General features: G+C 43.1%; 1 protein-coding gene across 1 annotated transcript in view; it reads left to right on the top strand.

The window, feature by feature from the left end:
- Window positions 1–19,989, top strand: part of LOC137616615 (chromosome transmission fidelity protein 18 homolog) — a 113,245-nt gene that overhangs the window by 89,989 nt on the left and 3,267 nt on the right. Inside the window, exon 11 of the mRNA XM_068346520.1 lies at window positions 12,709–12,766. Coding sequence (XP_068202621.1) covers window positions 12,709–12,766 — 58 coding nt within the window. The remainder of the gene's footprint in view (window positions 1–12,708; window positions 12,767–19,989) is intronic.

Below are 19,989 nucleotides of genomic sequence, written 5' to 3' on the forward strand. Positions count from 1 at the left end.
GGCACCCACTCCCTGACGCTGTACGAGATCGCAAGGGACCTGCTCATTTGGTCAAGAGATCGAGGCATCTCCCTGTTAACGAGGTTTATCCAGGGCGACTTGAACGTCTTAGCAGACTGCCTCAGTCGGAGGGGTCAGGTAATTCCTACGGAATGGACCCTCCACAAGGACGTGTGCAAGAGTCTTTGGGCGACTTGGGGTCAACCCACCATAGACCTCTTTGCAACCTCGATGACCAAGAGACTTCCAATCTATTGCTCTCCAGTCCCAGACCCAGCAGCAATACACATAGACGCTTTTCTTCTAGATTGGTCTCATCTGGACCTATATGCATTCCCACCATTCAAGATTGTCAACAAGGTACTGCAGAAGTTCGCCTCTCACGAAGGGACAAGGTTGACGTTAGTTGCTCCCCTCTGGCCCGCGAGAGAATGGTTCACCGAGGTACTTCGATGGCTGGTAGACTTTCCAAGGAGTCTTCCTCTAAGGGTAGATCTGTTACGTCAGCCCCACGTAAAGAATGTACACCAAACCCTCCCCGCTCTTCGTCTGACTGCCTTCAGACTATCGAAAGACTCTCTAGAGCTCGAGGCTTTTCGAAGGAGGCAGCCAGTGCGATTGCAAGAGCGAGGAGAGCTTCTACCATTAGAGTATACCAGTCGAAGTGGGAAGTCTTTCGAGACTGGTGCAAGTCAGCATCTGTGTCCTCGTCCAGTACCTCTGTAGCCCAAATCGCTGATTTTCTCTTACACCTGAGAAAAGTTCGCTCCCTTTCAGCTACCACGATCAAGGGCTACAGGAGCATGTTGGCTTCGGTCTTTCGGCATAGAGGCTTAGATCTTTCCAACAATAAAGATCTACAAGATCTCCTTAAGTCTTTTGAAACCTCTAAGGAACGTCGTTTGGCAACTCCTGGATGGAACTTAGACGTGGTCCTAAGGTTCCTCATGTCAGACAGGTTTGAGCCATTACATTCAGCCTCCCTGAAGGATCTCACTCTCAAGACACTTTTCCTAGTGTGCTTGGCCTCGGCTAAAAGAGTCAGTGAACTGCATGCCTTCAGTAAGAACATCGGCTTTTCTACAGAAAAAGCCACTTGTTCTCTTCAACTTGGTTTCCTGGCCAAAAATGAACTGCCTTCTCGTCCTTGGCCTAAATCTTTTGATATTCCTTGTTTATCAGAGATCGTAGGCAACGAACTGGAAAGAGTGTTATGTCCTGTTAGAGCTCTTAAGTTCTATTTAGCTCGTACTAAGTCATTATGAGGTAAATCTGAGGCATTATGGTGCTCAGTCAAGAAACCATCATTGCCTATGTCAAAGAATGCTTTGTCATATTTTATCAGATTTTTAATACGAGAAGCTCATTCCCACTTGAATGAGAAAGACCGATGTTTGCTTAAGGTTAAGACGCACGAAGTTAGAGCTATAGCAACCTCCGTGGCCTTCAAGCAAAATAGATCTCTGCAAAGTATCATGGACGCGACTTTTTGGAGAAGCAAGTCAGTGTTCGCGTCATTTTACTTAAAAGATGTCCAGACTCTTTACGAGGATTGCTACACACTGGGTCCATTCGTTGCAGCGAGTGCAGTAGTGGGTGAGGGTTCTACCACTACACTTCCCTAATTCCAATATCCTTTTTTAATCTGTCTCTTGAAATGTTTTTTAATATTGTTTTTTGGGTTGTACGGAAGGCTAAGAAGCCTTTCGCATCCTGGTTGATTTGGCGGGTGGTCAAAGTCATTTCTTGAGAGCGCCCAGATTAGGGGTTTGATGGGGTCCTGTTGGTATGGGTTGCAACCCTTCATACTTCAGCTCCTGGGAGTCCTTCAGCATCCTAAGAGGATCGCTGGGCTTCGTGAGGAAGACAGACTTACAAGGCAGAGTAATCGTCTAAGTCAACTTCCTTACCAGGTACCTTTATATTTGGGTTTTGTTATATTGATAACTGTCAAAAACTCTAAGCATATACGCTGTAAACTTAATTAACTCTGGTCTCTACCCACCGCCTTGGGTGTGAATCAGCTATTATATATTCACCGGCTAAGTTAAATATTTAAAAATGATATTTTAATTATAAAATAAATTTTTGAATATACTTACCCGGTGAATATATAAATTAAAGGCCCTCCCTTCCTCCCCAATAGAGACGCAGCGGGACGAGAAGAATTGAAGGCTTGTTTACATGCATGTGTGGTATCTGGCCGACAGTTGGCGCTGGTGGGCACACCCGCAACCTTCATAGCGATCGCTCGCGAGTTTTTGAGTGTGTTTTCTGTCGAGCCGCTGAGCAGCAGCTATTATATATTCACCGGGTAAGTATATTCAAAAATTTATTTTATAATTAAAATATCATATTTTTCGGTATTGGTTTAGATTGCAAAGGCTCCCTAATTCTTCAGCCTTTCAGACCGCAAGCCTTGTAAGGCACTCAACCTACTTTGAGTTGCACCCAAAATCTCCTCAACCTTTTTGGTTTCGGGTGAAACAATTATTAAACAATCTGGATATAATTAGAGGTAAGGTACTTCCATTTAAGATACCATCAACCCCTCCGTGGAAATTACCTGACATATCTTTTTGTAAATACTTTATTGGAGTTAAGAAGAATATGACTGATTTAGAATCCAGGTCTCTTTTTATGGAACATGTTGAAGATTATATGGGATCGACTTTTATATATACTGATGGTTCCAAATCTGATGCTGGCGTTGGATTTGGAGTACATAGTAATGATTTTAATTGTAGAGGTGCACTTCCTCTAACAGCTTCCATATTTACTGCCAAACTGTATGGCATACTAACCGCTATTGAGAAAATAGCTTTGGAAAAGGAGGGTAATTTTACAATTTTTAGTGATGCAAGGCGTGTTCTTCAAGCTTTAGAAGTTTTTAATTCTAGTAACCCTTTAGTTTTAAAGATTTTAGAATGGCTTTTTATTATTGGACGGAGAGGTATAACAGTTCGATTTTGTTGGGTTCAGCACATGTAGGTGTGTCTGGGAATGAGAAGGCAGATTTACTGGCGAAGAATGCGGCATCCGAGTTGCTACCAAGGGAAGTAACAAATATCATATCACCTTGGAGGTATAACATGATACCCCGAAAATGGGAGACGACTCTTTGTGTTCTCCGTATTGGTCACACACGGTTGACACGAGTTTCTGCTGAAGGGCCAACACCAACCGTATTGTGAGGACTGTTTAGTACCTTTAACAGTGAGGCATTTGTTGACCGAATGCCCTAATTTTACTAACTTAAGAAATAGATATCTGTTTGAGGCTCGAGATGAGGATGGCAGGTTCATCCTTGCCAAGATTTTTGGACATGATGTGTCCTACTATGCGAGCGGAATTTTTAGATTTATTTCAGAAGCAGGTCTTCTGAAAACTATTTAACTATTGTAATGACTTCTTAACTTTTATGGTTTTAATTGAATTCTCTTTTATTTTTCATATATAATAAATACTATCGGCGTAGATGTCAGGATGCCAGAAAACTTTCAATCAATCAATTAATCAATCCATGTAAGCTAAGGATGGGCGGTTTGGGGGAGCGTATAGGTCTATCTGCTGAGTCAGCAGCAGCCATTGCCTGGCCCACCTTGGTCCTAGCTTGGGTGGAGATGGGCTTGGGCACTGATCATATGTATAGATGATCAGTCTCTAGGGCATTGTTACTGTCCCTTGCCCCTGCCATTCATGAGCAATCTTTAAACATTTAAAAAATTATTTTAAAAGAAATGTTGGCACTCACCTGACACAACTGTGACTTTTGGCTCTAATATGTAAACTGCGATACTAATAAATAATTTTATGCATATTAATTTGGAAGAATGCAAATTTGAAAAAAAAAAAAAGACAAATGCTAGGATCAACCAAAAACCCAATAACTTTAGGCAATTCCCTAGATATATGCACAAACAATAGGTTACTATCAGCTAAAACAGATCTGCATTATCTTTGTGCACCATTTAGAGGTAAACAATTCTCGTGCTTGAAGCTGTGAGCAGAATGAACTTTGTCAGAGGCTCATTTGACCCAATATTTACACTTAGTTGAGGTTAGAGCTAAAGATAGGGAGTAGTGTATAAACATAGGAAAAGGGAACTCGATTTTATCTCTTCCTCCTCTTCTTACAATCAAGCATCCTCTGCACCCTTGAAGTTTCCTGGGCCTGTTTGCCTCTCCCTAGGTACTTTCAAGTGATTTTCAAGTACAATCAGCCTTCCATATCCGCGGATTCTTTCTCCGCGATTTTGCTCTTTCACGAAACAGAGAACCATAAACCTGTGAAATAGAAAATCAAATATACGGGGGTTCCCGAGAAGTACTCTCACCGGCGCAATGATTTCAGAATGACCATGCTCCTCTGCACCTGGTTCACTTCGTGCCACTTTTGCCCATCTCAACATCACGTCTCTTGCTGACTCGGCCTCACTCGTGCTTTGTGTGTCCTAGTGTGCAGATCTCCCGCATCATCTTAGCCTATATTATATATTTACTAGGTAAATGTACTGTAGATGTGTGATTCCCTACAGTACAGTACTACACATAAGACGGCGCATCAGGAATTGCGTTGTGCTTCAAGATTTCAAAGAACTTTGTATGAAAATGATTAGTGGTTTTTGTGTAAAATATGTACTCTTTGTTAATCTCAAATACAGTATCATTGTATACACATAGTACAGTACAGTATTACAGTAATGTATAGCATTGTTTATCAACTATACTGTACAGTACTGTGCGTAAATTTCTACTGTACTCTACACTATGTAAATAAAGGGTACATGTACTGTGAGTTGTCAACCAGTGCAAGTCGTCGGAACGAAAACTATTGACCAGTTGCATTGACATCTTGTTTTTGTAAGATCATGAAGATGGTCAAGGCAAGGCTGGTGAGGTACCTGTAGAAGAAAGGTGTACCAACCGTGTGTCACACGATCGTACATAAATTATTTTGTATATATTATGCTTGTATCTGCGCTCTTCCCTCGCACTAAAAAGAACCTGAATAATCATGTCTCCGGTTTTCCTCTGTAACATTGTCTGTCTCTCGAACATGTTATGTCCTGTTGCCTTGAGGTTTTGTATATAAAGGAGAGTGTTCTTTAATAAATTTACTCAGTTGATTGCATCCTGCCTTTGAGTCATAACCTTGCTCTCGGCCATCACATTGGTGACCCCGTAAGTCGACTTGCTCCCACCGCCTTCCACCCCCACCCCCCTCGCCCTTCCATCGTTGGTATTATGACGGACTCTACAGAAGTTGGCGCTGCGGCCGCCGCATTGAAACTTTCACCGTTCGCCACCGGAGAGGCGTTTGCTTGATTTCAGCGCGCTGAAGTCCAGTTTCGCATCAATGGCGTGACTCGCTCAACCACCAAAGCAGATTATGTTCTCGCGGCGATACCCGAGGACACCTTCCCAGAAATATCCGACTGGCTTTGTGAACAAGGAGACACCCCAATAGCGTATGACGCCCTCAAAACATACCTTCTGCAGCAGTACTCGCCGTCGCCAGCCGCCCGTATAGCAAAGCTTTTTCAGCTCCCTCAACAACCGTTGGGGGACCAAAGGGCTTCGCTTGCCCTCAGGGAAATGACCAGTATTGCTCGCCTTCAACCTGTCGCAGACGGCTCTCCTCGTGAGGTGAACCTACTTCGTGCCCTTTGGATACGCCGTTTACCCGGACTTATAAGCGCTGCCATACCAGATGTCGATATTTTACCCATAAAGGACCTGATGACCAAAGCCAACGCCCTTATGGACAGCCACTTCAAGACCTCCATCAACGCCTCCACCCCTGACGAAGAGGATGCCTATTCAACGTCAACCGAAGCTGACATGAATGCCGTAGGACATACACGCCTACCCCGTGACGTGCCGAAGCGGCGACAAAGCCACCCACCACCCACCAATCGCTCGCGCCCCAACAAACGACTTCTATAATCACTTACTACCTCCCATCCGCCACAGTTTTGCTACTACCATTTCAGATTCGGGGCAACCGCGAAGAAATGTGCCAAGGATTGTCAGTGGCCAAAAAACGTGTAAGTAGGCCATCGCTCGTAGCGGTGGCCTCCCGCGTTTCTAATCTTTTCTTTTTACATGATGCAGGAACGGGCGTGCGATTTTTGGTAGACACGGGTGCTTGTCGTTCTCTTTTGCCAAGGAAACTCTTCAAGACACGTCATAGTCTGCCTACATCTGCCGACGTCCGCTTGGTAGCTGCCAACGGATCTGCGATACCCACCTACAGTTACGAGAACTTCACATTATCGTTCGGAAACGGTAAATTCAATTGGAAGTTTCTCGTTGCTGACGTCACAATGCCAATCCTCGGTGCGGATTTCCTCACTCATTTCCACCTTCTGGTCGATGTCGCCCACCGACTATTGGTCAACGCAGACTCGTACTTGTCGACACCTCTTTAACCCGCCCCCTCTAACCTCGCTCTCCACATCAGCGCACCCACGGATGACTACGCACACCTCCTCACGTCGTACCGGGAAGTTTTCCGTCCAGAACTTCGCCAAACGCCCACGGTTCCTGCCAAGCACGGTATTTATCACCATATCAAGACGACGGGAACCCCAGTCTTCGCAAAATTCAGACGTCTGGCACCGGAACGATTGGCAGCCGCCAAACAGATGTTCGCCGAAATGGAGGAAATGGGCCTTTGCCAAAAGGCCTCCAGCCCATGGTCGTCACCCTTACACATCGTTCTGAAGAAAGACGGCTCCCTCCGTCCGTGCGGGGATTACAGGCGCCTGAACATGCAAACAGAACCGGATCACTACCCCCTCCCAAACATTGCCGACGTAACCTCCTACCTGCACAAAGCAAAGGTTTTCTCTACGCTCGATCTCCTGAAGGGGTTTTATCAGGTGCCTATGAACCCAGAAGACATCCACAAGACCGCCATCACCACTCCGTTTGGTACATACACCTTCAATTACTCCTGTTTTGGCCTTCGTAATGCTGGGGCCACGTTTCAACGTCTCATGGATGGCATCTTAGGGGACTTCCCTTTCTGTGTATGTTATGTGGACGACATACTTGTGTTCTCCTCAAAAGAGGAACACCTCCGTCACCTGCGCATCGTGCTCGACCGCCTGCAACAAAACGGCCTTGTAGTCCGGTACGACAAGTGTACCTTTGGCGCCAACGAGGTGTTGTTCTTAGGGCACCGCATCACTCCTGAAGGAGTCCATCCCCTCCCTGAGAAGGTAGCAGCCGTTCAGAACTTCCCCGCGCCCTCGACCGTCAAAGCTCTGCAGGAGTTCTTGGGCATGATCAACTATTATCACCGTTTTCTGCCAGCCATTGCCGGCACTCTTGCTCCCCTCTACGCCTCCCTCAAGGGCAAGCCAAAGGACCTGAATTGGGGTCCCCTTCAAGAAGCAGCCTTCTGCAATGCAAAGAAGGCCCTATCAACTGCTGCGACTCACTTTTCCTATCCCACATGCCCCTCTCCTTCTCTCCACCGATGCCAGCGACGTCGCTATTGGTGCAGTACTCGAGCAGGTGGTCAACGGCTCGCCCCGCCCATTGGCCTTCTTCAGCAGGAAACTGTCCAAGGCAGAATCGGGCTATTCTACCTTCGATCGAGAATTGCTGGCGGTGCACTTGGCTGTCCGTCACTTTCGTCATTTCTTAGAAGGTACGCCCTTCATCATTCGCACAGACCACATGCCTCTGGTGCACGCCTTTACTCGACAGTCTGATGCCTGGTCCGCCCGGCAACGCCGACATCTCTCCGCCGTGGCTGAATATAATTGCACCCTTCAATACGTCCCTGGGAAAATGAATCCCGTTGCCGATGCCCTGTCAAGAAACACGTTGGCTGCCGTTCAACTGGGATTGGATTACAACGCCCTGGCTGAAGCCCAACGACAGGATCCAGAATATCAAGCATGTAGGACATCCTGCACGTCCCTCCGTTGGGAAGACTTCCCCCTCGACGACTCCAACACCACCCTCCTCTGTGACGTCAGTACTGGCAGACCACGACCTTGGATTCCTGCACCCATGCGCCGACAGGTGTTTGATTTCATTCACGGCCTTTCACATCCCTCGTGCCGTTCTACTGCACAGCTGCTGAAGGCAAAGTTCATTTGGCACGGCATTTCTAAGGATTGGGTCCGCGCCTGTACTTCTTGCCAAACTTCCAAAGTACATCGACACACGGATTCAGGAGTGGGCACCTTTCCTCAACCTCAGCGTCATTTCGCACACATTCACGTCGACGTTGTAGGCCCCCTACCCACATCACAAGGACATCGTTACCTGTTTACCGTCATCGACCGCTCCACCCGTTGGCCTGAAGCCATTCCCATGGAAACTGCAACGTCCGCCTCATGTACATCTGCCTTACTCTCTGGATGGATTGCAAGATTTGGTATCCCTGAGCATATTACTTCCACTTTCACCTCTCAATTGTGGACAACATTAGCAAATCTCCTGGGCATCACCTTACATCAGACAACGGCCTACAACCCCGCTGCCAATGGAATGGTTGAACGTTTTCATCGCACCCTCAAAGCAGCTTTGATGTCCCGCTGCAAGGATTCAAACTGGTTTACTCAGCTCCCCTGGGTCCTCCTGGGGCTAAGGACCACTCCTAAAGACGCCCTCGACGTCTCGGCAGCTGAAATGGTGTATGGTGACCCTTTGGTTGTCCTTGCCGAATTTTTTCCTTCTACAACCTCCTCCGATGATCTCCAGTGCATACGTCACGTCGTGGGAAATTTACTCCGTGCCGCCAGACTTACAAGCCCCCAGCGAAGCATCACATACCAACAGACTTGCACTCTGCAACGCACGTCTTCCTGCGCAACGACACTACCAAGCCACCGCTAACGCCCCCTTACACGGGCCCTTTCCTTGTGATCCGACGCAGTCCGAAAGCATTCCTACTAAACATTCGTGGCAAAGAAGACTGGGTCTCCATTGATCGTTTAAAACCTGCTTATCTACTGCCAGATGACCCGCCTACAGTTCGCCTCTCTAGATCAGGGCGCCCTATTTAACATGTACAGTTTGTCATTTTTAGGGGGGGAGCCATGTATCAACCGTGTGTCACACGATCGTACATGAATTTTTTGTATATATTATGCTTGTATCTGCGCTCTTCCCTCGCACTAAAAAGAACCTGAATAATCATGTCTCCGGTTTTCCTCTGTAACATTGTCTGTCTCTCGAACATGTTATGTCCTGTTGCCTTGAGGTTTTGTATATAAAGGAGAGTGTTCTTTAATAAATTTACTCAGTTGATTGCATCCTGCCTTTGAGTCATAACCTTGCTCTCGGCCGTCACAAAGGTATTTTATCCTCTATCCTCTGTGGTTTTAGGAAAATGCACCCAATGACTGTTGTGCTGGTACAACTCAAGTCCTCTGTATGTGAATGCTTTATTCCAAAAAGCACCATGTGACATGTTTTTAATTTGAAAAGGCATAAGATAATACATAGAGACATGATATACGGTACTCAAGACCCTTTATAATTTGGGATTGAGAGAAGAGCTACCATTGCTCATTCAAGCAATCATTTCATATAGATTTTTTCATGTTAGAGTAGGTGAAACACTGTCAGAGAGGAAATGTCAGGAGCAAGGAGTTCCCCAGGGGAGTCTATTAAGTGTAACCCTATTTACAATAGCCAAAAATGGGATATCTTCTGTCACGCCCCAAGATATTCTTTCAACACTGTTTGTAGATCTCTTCATATCATTTGCTGGATCTAGAATGGCAATGAATGAGAGAAAATTGCAACCCCCAATTGAAAAAAATCATTTGTCTGACATGCATGGGTTTAAGTTTATGGCAAGCAAAGCTGCTGTTGTTCATTTCTGTCGTATTTGGGGAGCACATCCAGACCCGAATATGTACACCAAAGGGCAACGGATCCCATGTGTATGTTAAGCCAGGTTCTTATGGTCGATAATTGATACAGACTGACTTGGGTTCCTCACTTGCAAACCTTAAAAATAAAATGCTTTGCAGTTCTGGATCTTTTGAATGTTTTTCCCACACATCAGTATTTTTAAAACTACAAGGACTTAATGTATTAAAAGATTAGTTATGGTTGTGAAATATAGTCCTCAGCCAACCCAAGCCAATTAAAGATTTTAGATTCTATACATCATACTGGTATCAGATTGGCCATAGAAACTTTTAGAACTTCAGCCATCCCAGGCCTCCTTGTTGATGGTAGAGAATTACCTGTAGACCTTTATCAAAGGTCTTCTATTCTTTTATGTTGGTTTAGGTTGCAAAGACTTCCTCACGCTTTAGCATTTCAGACTGCAAACCTTTTAAAGCATCATAAGTGTCATGAGTTGCACCCAAAATCTCCTCAACTATATGGATTTCAGGGGAAACAATTGATAAAGTTTTTGTGTCGCTAGAAATAGTAGAACTACCATTTAGAATATCACCAACCCCTCCATGGGAATGACCAGAATGATCTTTCTGTAGATATAGACATTTTTGTGGCATAAAAATACACAGTACTGACTTAGAATCTAGGTCTTTTATGGAACATTTTGAAGATAGTGAGTTGACTTTTATTTTACTGATGGCTCCATATTTTATGTTAGCATGGGATTTGGAGAGCATAGCAATGCTTTTAATTGTAGAGGTGCACTTCCACTAGTATCGTCTACATTTACTGCCAAACTATATGGAATACTAACTGCTGATGAAAAAAATAGCATTAAAGGTGGATGTCCATTTTACAATTTTCTATGATGCATAAAGTGTCCTACAAGCTTGAGGAGGTTTTAATTCCAGTAACCCTTTGCTTTTAAAGATTTTAGAGTGACTTTATTATTGAGATGAGAGTTATAGAAGCTCAGTTTTGCTAGGTTCCAGCCCACGTAGGTGTGTCTGGAAATAAGGGGTCAGATAGAGTGGCAAAGGAAGCTACAGCTGAATTTCTTCCAAGAAAGTATTCCATCCTCTGTAATGATTTTTTACTAACTATAAAGAGTTTTTTTAATAATATTTGGCAGCAACATTGCGATACCCTGGACAAATATACGGTGAGGGATATAATAAGTGTTATTTCTCATTGGATGCCCGAAAACACTAAATCAATTGGTCAGTCCTCTTCAAGGTTGCCCAATAGCAAGCCAATCATTCCTCTACTCATGGAAGCAGGAGAGGAGGAACTCCATTTAAGCTTCCCTCTCTATTTCCTCTTCCTGAACTAGTCAGGAAGGGAGGCCTCAAAGGGCTGGGTATATGCAGTATTCTTCTGAGTGGAAGAAGTTGCATGTGCTTGTGATCGGAATCTAGAGTAGATCGGCGAGTTTCTTCCCCTCCTATCATGCAAGCATGGCCACTCCCAAAGGTTTGTCCTCAGATGCCATCAAAGAGCCAGAGCCCTTGAAAGAGACTGCATGGTTTATCAGGGAGTCCTACAAAGCAGTTCTTCGATTCACTGCTGCCTGCATGGGACTCCTTAAAGGTGTGACGTGGGACCTTGCACTGAAGTATTCTTAAAGAGTCACTGCTATTTCTTGACCAATTAGTTTGAGAATCTGGACACCAGAGCATACCTCGCCTTCAAATCCCAGATGACCTATGGGTTTGCTACTTGGCATGATCAAATAGGTCACCAGACAGAACATGTCTTCCCTTCTTCTCCAAGGAGTAAGAAGTTGATAACCTTGTCATGTTCGGGAAGCAGACTGATGGGTCAACCTGAAAAAGTGCTAATGCAGAAAACTCTGACATGATGAACCTTCGCCGCTTCAAAAGTGCAGAGGGTAGGGTTTTGTTGGACTTACTGGAAGTGAGAGAGTTCTCAGATCAACAGACCTGATCATAAATCAGTCGGGGCCACTGGAAAGATCCGACCATGGCAGCTCAACAGAAGGTCTGGTACCTTAAGGGGCTCTGAAGCACTGATCAAATGACTGAAATACTACCTAATGCTGGCACCAATTCATCGCACTTACACATTAATGCAAGAACTTTACCATAGGCATACACCAACTATGGGTTCACAGCTTCAGTTGGTACTTGGCCAAGGTTCAGTACCATCAGGGCATAAAAATCCTGAGCTTCCTGATCCCTCGCAAGGAATGAAGACTTCAAGTTGTTCAGAAAATCTCGTCCCAACAAATGCAGGGTTCTGTCTTAAGGATGGAACTAGATATTTGATCAAGGGGTGATGAAGGACCAACCTGGTTGTCATCGAGGCGAGAAAGATCTGGTGGAGAGTAACCCACAGCCCCGTACTTATGAGCACTGGGGCATGTAACCTCACTCACCAACCAATGGATGCCGGCTGCACCCAAGGACACAATAAAAAGATCCCTGCCCCTATTCCAGGTCTGGCAAAAACATTCCCAATTTAAAGGATGAAAAGTTATGTATACTCTTAGGAACAAAAAATAAAATGAATGTAAAAGACTTCACAAAAACGATTGAAATATTTTGTTTCAAAAGTAGAAATATATTTGATAAGGTGAATATTGAACTTTTAAGTGTTTTTCCTCATGCCTGAAATTTTACCCTACCAAACCAATAAAAAAAAATAGTACAGTTCATTTAGCTGTAATATACTTAATTTGGTTAATATTGTGTAATTTACTGCTTTTTGTTAGAATGAAAGTACTTTGATGTTTAATAGCATATCTGTTCATAAGGACTATGTTAATTGACTTTAAATTTTGACATCTTATTTAATTTTCAGGCCCCAAGGGATTTCTTTGGACGAGTTGTTGACTGTCAGGTTGTTCAAGGAGCGAAAAGTAAGTGTTTCTCTTTTATAGCACGTTAATGATACTCTCCTATAGATTTAATATGTTTATTATATATATATATATATATATATATATATATATATATATATATATATATCTATATATATATATATACCAAGGCACTTATATATATATATATATATATATATATATATATATATATATATATATATATATATATATATATACATATATATATATATATATACATATATATATATATATATATATATATATATATTTATTTATTTATTTATTTATTTGTATGCATATGTATGTATATTAGTTGTTGATTGACAGATTGTTCAAGGTCTGAAAAGTGTTTCTCTTTTATAGTACATGAATGTTACTATTCTATAGTTTATATGTTCAATATATATATATATATATATATATATATATATATATATAGGTATATATATATATATATATATGTATATATATGTGTGTGTGTAATAATAATAATAATAATAATAGCTATACCTATTTTCCTCATAGAATCTTTTTCCTCTTCTCTGTACTGTTCCTGTGTTCCCTGTCTTACTTTCCAGTTCTTGAAGGCCTTTGATTTTCTTTTAACTGATTCTTTCACCTCTATGCTCCACCACCACTTTTCTCCTTTCGATACAGGATGCCTGAAAACCTTAAATCAATATATCAATCTCCTTTCGATACACCATATCCTCTGGTTCTTCCCACTAACTCCTCTGTTTCCCCTACACATATTTCTTTCATACCCAACCAAATATTTTTTTCCCTGTTACCCTATCTAATCTCCTAAGTTCTACATTTCTAGTCGTCTCTCTCTCTCACAATAGACTTAATTGCTCACACTTTTATCCTTTAAGGTCCCAAACCTCAATTCTAGGTCTCCTCTTTCTCTTCTTGGGTTTTGTACCTCTCATTTTAAAATCCATCATTACCAGTCTATATTGTTTAACACAAGCTTTCCCCAAAATCACTTTACTTTTCATCACATCTAATGCAGCGGTAGTTGGAAAGGTGCAAAAACCTGGTAGTTCACCACCTCTTAATCGGAAAAGAGAGACACCCATCTTTCTTGGACCCTTCCAGAAGAAACATTAAAATTGTGACATCAAATAAATATGATGTTTTGTCTTGATTTTTCTGGCCAACCGGAAGACAACTTGGATAGATCAAAAATTCAAGTTGAGGTCGTCCTTCCCCCTCAATAATTAGATAAAAAAGACACAAAGAAAAAGACAAAAGTAAACCCCAATTTATCAAGACCCTCTCTAAATAAACCACTGGGAAATAGTGTTAAATAGAAAATTGCTAATGGAATACTTCATCCAAGGTGTCTTCCAGAAAGTAAACCCTAATTTTTCTTCCATTTTGCAATGGAATTGTCAGGGTTTAAGAGCCAAATTTGAAGAACTTGACCTCTAGATATACTTTATGGGTCGATGTTTTAGTAAACACTGTATCATCAATTGTGGAAAATGATGATGTGGGACTCTTTAATAAAGGAGAGCCCATGTGCTTTCATGATCAGACAGATACCTTGTCATGCATTGACCTTTCAATTGCAAGGTCTAGTTGCCACCTCTATTTTGACTGGAGGACGTTAGATGATTGGCATACTAGTGGTCCTACACCAATCATAATAAACACCAACAATAAGCCGGATTGGAATAAATTTTGGGAGCTGAGTGAAATTGATGGGAGTACAGAACAATTTGAAAGTGTTGATGATGCCAAACAGTAATCAGTCCCCTGGTAGTCCTCAGAAGTAACTGCCCTGCACAGAGGCACTCTAAAATTTTTAACTCTATTGCATAAACACTGTATAGAAGAGAATTTAATGATATACAAGAAATATAGAGTGTAGTTCCGTTATGCAATGAAACAACCTAGGAGCTAGTTTTGGATATTGTTCATTTCCTCAGTCAACAGTAGAACACCACTGTTTTCTGTATGGAGGAAAGTAAAAAGATAGCAGGTAAATTTACCCCCAACCCACCACCAGTGTTGAAAGTAAATGGTCTGTATGTGACTGGAGCAACTGATGTTAGCTATGCCTTGGCCAATCGTTCCTCCAATGTACCATGCTAGTTTAAAGCAGCTCCTGGTCACCAGTCTTAAAGCATTAAATAACAGAAAATGCTAAATTTTACAACAGAAAAGGAGTCTTACAATGGTCCTTTTTCTGAAAGTGAATTTGATTCTGCACCTGATACAGCCAAGGGACTAGTGGAATTCCATATGCAATGGTTAAACATGTACCTGTTAATACTAAGTTGTATATTTTAATCATTATTAACAGAATATGGCATGATCATAGTTATCCAATTGTTTGGGAACTAGTCATTATTTTAGCATTTTTAAAATTTGGTAAGGATAAGTTTAAGCAGCAAACTATAGACCAATTGCATTGACATTTTGTTTATATAAGTCCCTGGAGAAGATAGTCAATGCAAGACTGGTGTGATACCTTGAGAAGAAAGGTATTTTATCACTTATCCAGTGTTGATTTAGAAAAATGCACTCAACAACTGATGTCTTGGTATGACTTGAGTTCTCTTATTTGTGAAGCCTTTGCTTCCAAACAGCACCATGTAACAGTTTTTTTTTTTTTGCCTTGAAAATGCATATGATGCTACTTGGAGATATGGTATACTTAAAACCATTCATAATATGGGATTAAGATTAGAGCTACCATTGTTCATTCAATCATTTATTTCATATAATTTTCAATTTTAAATATACTTACCCGGTGAATATATAATAGCTGCTGCTCCAGCGGCTCGACAGAAAACACACACAAAAACTCGCGAGCGATCGCTATGAAGGTTGCGGGTGTGCCCACCAGCGCCAACTATCGGCCAGATACCGCATATACATGTAAACAGACTCAATTTTTTCTCTGTCGGCCTTAACGACAAGACGTATCAATACTCGCTGTATAACCTGGAGTTTTCTCAACATATTTGGTGAAGTACTTCCTTTTGGTTTGAGCTTTCGCAGTGCAGGTGTTTTATCTTCAACTTAAATCTTGAACTCGTTTTTGGATAGATTTAATTTTTGATGACTTTGGATTGTTTTTTGGACTTTCTTTGACTTTTAAATGGCCGACCCTTCCCTTAGTACGGAAGTGTGTTTTAGGCTTTTAGCAATTATCTTATCACGTTATAAATTAATTATAGATTTTCCTCTATATATTTTATATCTCAACCGCCTTTATTAGGCCTCTTCGATTAGCTTTCCATTTATAATAAACATCAAGATAAATTTTAATGATTTGTTTATATGCGACCTTTCCTGAGAGTAGGCGGTCCTAACTTGGAAACCGAAGTTAAACAACGTTGAGCCCTTTCAATCGTAAATAACTTTTACAGAGCAAATGATTTAAAACTTATTAAATTAATATTTTTTAGTAGATATTTTATGAAAGATTTTCTTTGAATAGTCTTCATACTGTTTCAAAGATGAACTAACGTTTAGTTTATTTATGCTACGCAGTTTGCGCTCTATCGTTACGATAGAGAGAGAGAGTATCACGGTTTCACTTTGCAGAAAGAGTAAATCGATTCTGACGTTTTGTTCATTCTTCTTTCAAAGCTTAAATGTTTTAAATACTATTTTAAAGAAACTTTTTAATTGAAAAACCTTTCAGTTTTTTCCTTTGGTCAAATAACTTGCTTATTGACGAAAGGTAAGTGGGCTCTTCTCTTCGGTGCGAAATCAAGAGAGAGAGATAGAGACGGAGAGAGAGAGAGGAGAGAGAACGTTCCGATCTTTATTCTCGTCCCAAGCGAGTAACGTTGTTCTCGAGTCAGTCTTTTACTCTCGTCCCTAGTCTCTGTACGGGGAGAAAGGATAAAACGTTTTTAGTTTTTATTCTCGTCCCAAGGCACTGTACGGTGAGAGATTGAAAACGTAGTTTTGAATGAACTAGTGTTTAGTCTCCTTCCCAGCCACTGATCTTTTTATCTTAATATATGTTTACTGTTTTTTGCTTGTATTAATGTGCTTACATTATACGACTGATTTCGCAATTATAACCTTTTGATGAGGGTAGAATTGCGTGCTTCAGGTAGAAATCAGTTTTATTCATACCTAATGTGAATTGTTAAAAAATTCGATTTCAGTGAAATAAGTGCAAAACAGAAAATCGTAGTGATAAAGTGATATTGCGCAAAGTGTTATCAGTGTTGCGACCGAGGGTTCGTCTGTTCGTGCCTGTCGTTCGCCTAGTCCGAGACCTCTTGCAAGCTCCCAAGCCCAGGGGAGAAGTAATGTCGTACGACTTATGGGTTCGAGAGGACTTGATCAGCGAACAGACGTTCCCTCTATGGTTTCAGGCGTGTCTCATCAACACCGCCCCTACCATAAGACGAGCGAGACGATTTTCTCCTCGTCATCCGAAGGCTTTTTGCATAAGAAAGAGTGGAACAAGGTTTCGAGGCCCTTTAAGCGAAAGTCAGTCCTTTCAGGACAGGTCCAGCGTCCTGGTTTTAACTATTAGGACAGCTCTGACCCTATACAGTCATCGGAAGACTGCTCGCCGCCTAAACAAAAGCGTAACACAGGCTCCGAGAGTCTTTTTGTAGGCAAGGTTTTGCAGTCACAGACGTTACCCTCGTCTCTTACCGCAACCATTCCCGTTGATTCTAAATGGGTTGTACGGCAAGACATGCAGAATAAGCTTGCCTCTCTTATGGAAGACTATTCTGCCGATAAGGTTCACGTTGATCCTAGCCGTTTATCTCATCGAGATCCTGGCCTTCAGCCGCCCAAACGAACCTTTGTGCGTCCTGTTGACGTTGGCGTAGCTAAGTCACGTCAGTCACGATATGTAGAGCCTCACTTGATGCGGTCACGTGTTGACTTTCAGCCGCATTTGGACGTTAGGCCGCTTCCTAATGCTCCTGTTGACGTTCAGGACGTTCGCCAACCAGCGGAGTTGACTTGTTTTGACGCTGAGCGTCAACTACCGCAGTCTAGAGTTGTTTTGACTGCTCAGACTAGGCAGTCAAAACAGTCTCGAGTGGACGCCGAGCGTCCTCCCGCACCTGTTGTTGTTGACAGTTCACAGACTGTTAAGCAGTTACATAACGTTGCGTCCTGGTCCGCTACTAATGCACCAGTGCGTGTGGACTCTGCTTGTCAAGCATTGCCACCACGGCAGGTCTCTCCCTTGCTTGAGACTCGGCTTTTGTCGGACAAGGCTCCTTCAGATGAGGAAGTTGCTGTTCCCCCTCCTACTGATATTCCCTTGAGGACTCTGTCAGACGGAGAGGAGCCTAAAGCTGCTTAGCCCTCTATGGACTTTAAATAAATCATGCTGATTTTTAAGGATCTTTGTCCGGATCTTTTTGTAACTGCTGCTCCTCGTTCGCCTAAACGTCAGAGTTTACACTAGGCCTAGCTACTTTGAAGCCGTTGTTTTATAAGCTAGTGCTCTCTCGCTCTTCTAAGAGAGCTTTACGTTTGCTAGGCGACTGGTTTATCACCAGGAGGAGTTTGGGGGAGACAGCCTTTGCTTTCCCTACTTTTAAGCTGGCTTATAGAGCGAGAGTCTGATATGACACGAGAGAAGTTCTCGGCTTGGGAGTTCCTGCCTCTGCCCAGATAGTCTTCTCAAACCTCATAGACTCTCCCTGGCGCCTGGCCATGAGACGCTCCAAGATTTTATGGTCGACTTCAGAGCTAGACCATCTCCTGTTAGGAGTTTTTTTCGAGCGTTTGAAGTTTTGCTGTACAATTATGTCATGCATAAACAAGGCTTTCAGGGATGGCTCCAATGATCTGACAGCCACGTTCTCTGCAGGAACAAGTCCCTCAGGGATGGCTCCAATGATCTGGCAGCCATGTTCACTGCAGGAGTACGTAAGAGGCAAGTGCGCTCAATGTGTTCATTGTCAAGACAAACTTCACGATGAAGTCTACCAGGCTGTCTTGACAGCATTAATGGAAGGCGACTGGATGGTCTCTCTCGACCTTCAGGAGGCATACTTCCACATTCCTATACACCCGGATTCCCAACCGTTTCTGAGGCTTGTTTACAGGAATGTGGGGTACCAGTTTCGAGCCCTGTGCTTTGGCCTAAGTCCTGCTCCTCTCGTGTTTACAAGGCTCATGAGGAATGTGGCAAAATCCCTCCATCTATCGGGGATCCGAGCCTCCCTGTACTTGGACGACTGGCTTCTCAGAGCATCGTCCAGTCTTCGCTGTCTGCAGGATCTACATTGGACGTTGAGTCTGGCCAGGGAGTTGGGACTTTTGGTCAACCTAAAAGTCCCAACTGATCCCATCCCAGATTATTCTATATTTGGGGATGGAGATTCGCAGTCCAGTTTTTTTCGGGCTTTTCCGTCTGCCACCGAATAGAACAAGCCCTGCTCGAAGTCCAACTAATGCTGAAAAGAAAACGTTTGTTCAGTCAGGAGTTGGAACAGTCTCGTAGGGACTCTCTCATCCCTGGAGCAGTTTGTCTCACTAGGGAGACTACACCTTCTGCCTCTCCGGTTCCATCTAGCCTCTCACTGGAACTAGGACAAGACGTTAGAGACGGTATCATTCCCAGTCTCCGAACCAGTAAAGGCATGCCTGAAATGGTGGGACAGCAATATCAGTCTGAGAGAGGGACTATCCCTAGCAGTCAAGAACCCAAACCACGTGTTGTTCTCAGACTCGTCGGATTTGGGTTGGGGTGCGACCCTGGACGGTCGGGAATGCTCGGGTCTGTGGACCTCAAGTCAGAAGAGCATGCACATCAACGGCAAGGAGCTATTAGCAGTCCACTTGGCCTTGATGAAATTCGAAAGCTTCTTCGAAACGGTCAACTCAGACAACACCACAGCTTTGGCGTACATCTCCAAGCAAGGAGGCACACACTCCTTCACGCTGCTCGAGATCGCAAGGGACCTTCTCTTATGGTCAAGAAATCGAGGCATCTCCCTGTTGACGAGATTCATCCAGGGGGATTTGAACGTCTTGGCAGACTGTCTTAGTCGGAGGGGTCAGGTGATACCCACAGAATGGACCCTCCACAAGGACGTGGGCAAGAGTCTTTGGGCTACTTGGGGTCAACCCACCATAGACCTCTTTGCCTCCTCGTTGACCAAAAGGTTACCAATCTATTGCTCTCCAGTCCTAGATACAGAAGCAATCCACATAGACGCGTTTCTACTGGATTGGTCTCTTCTGGACTTATATGCATTCCCACCATTCAAGATAGTCAACAA

This window comes from Palaemon carinicauda, chromosome 22 (genome assembly GCF_036898095.1).
Source record: "Palaemon carinicauda isolate YSFRI2023 chromosome 22, ASM3689809v2, whole genome shotgun sequence".
Classification (NCBI taxonomy): domain Eukaryota; kingdom Metazoa; phylum Arthropoda; class Malacostraca; order Decapoda; family Palaemonidae; genus Palaemon; species Palaemon carinicauda.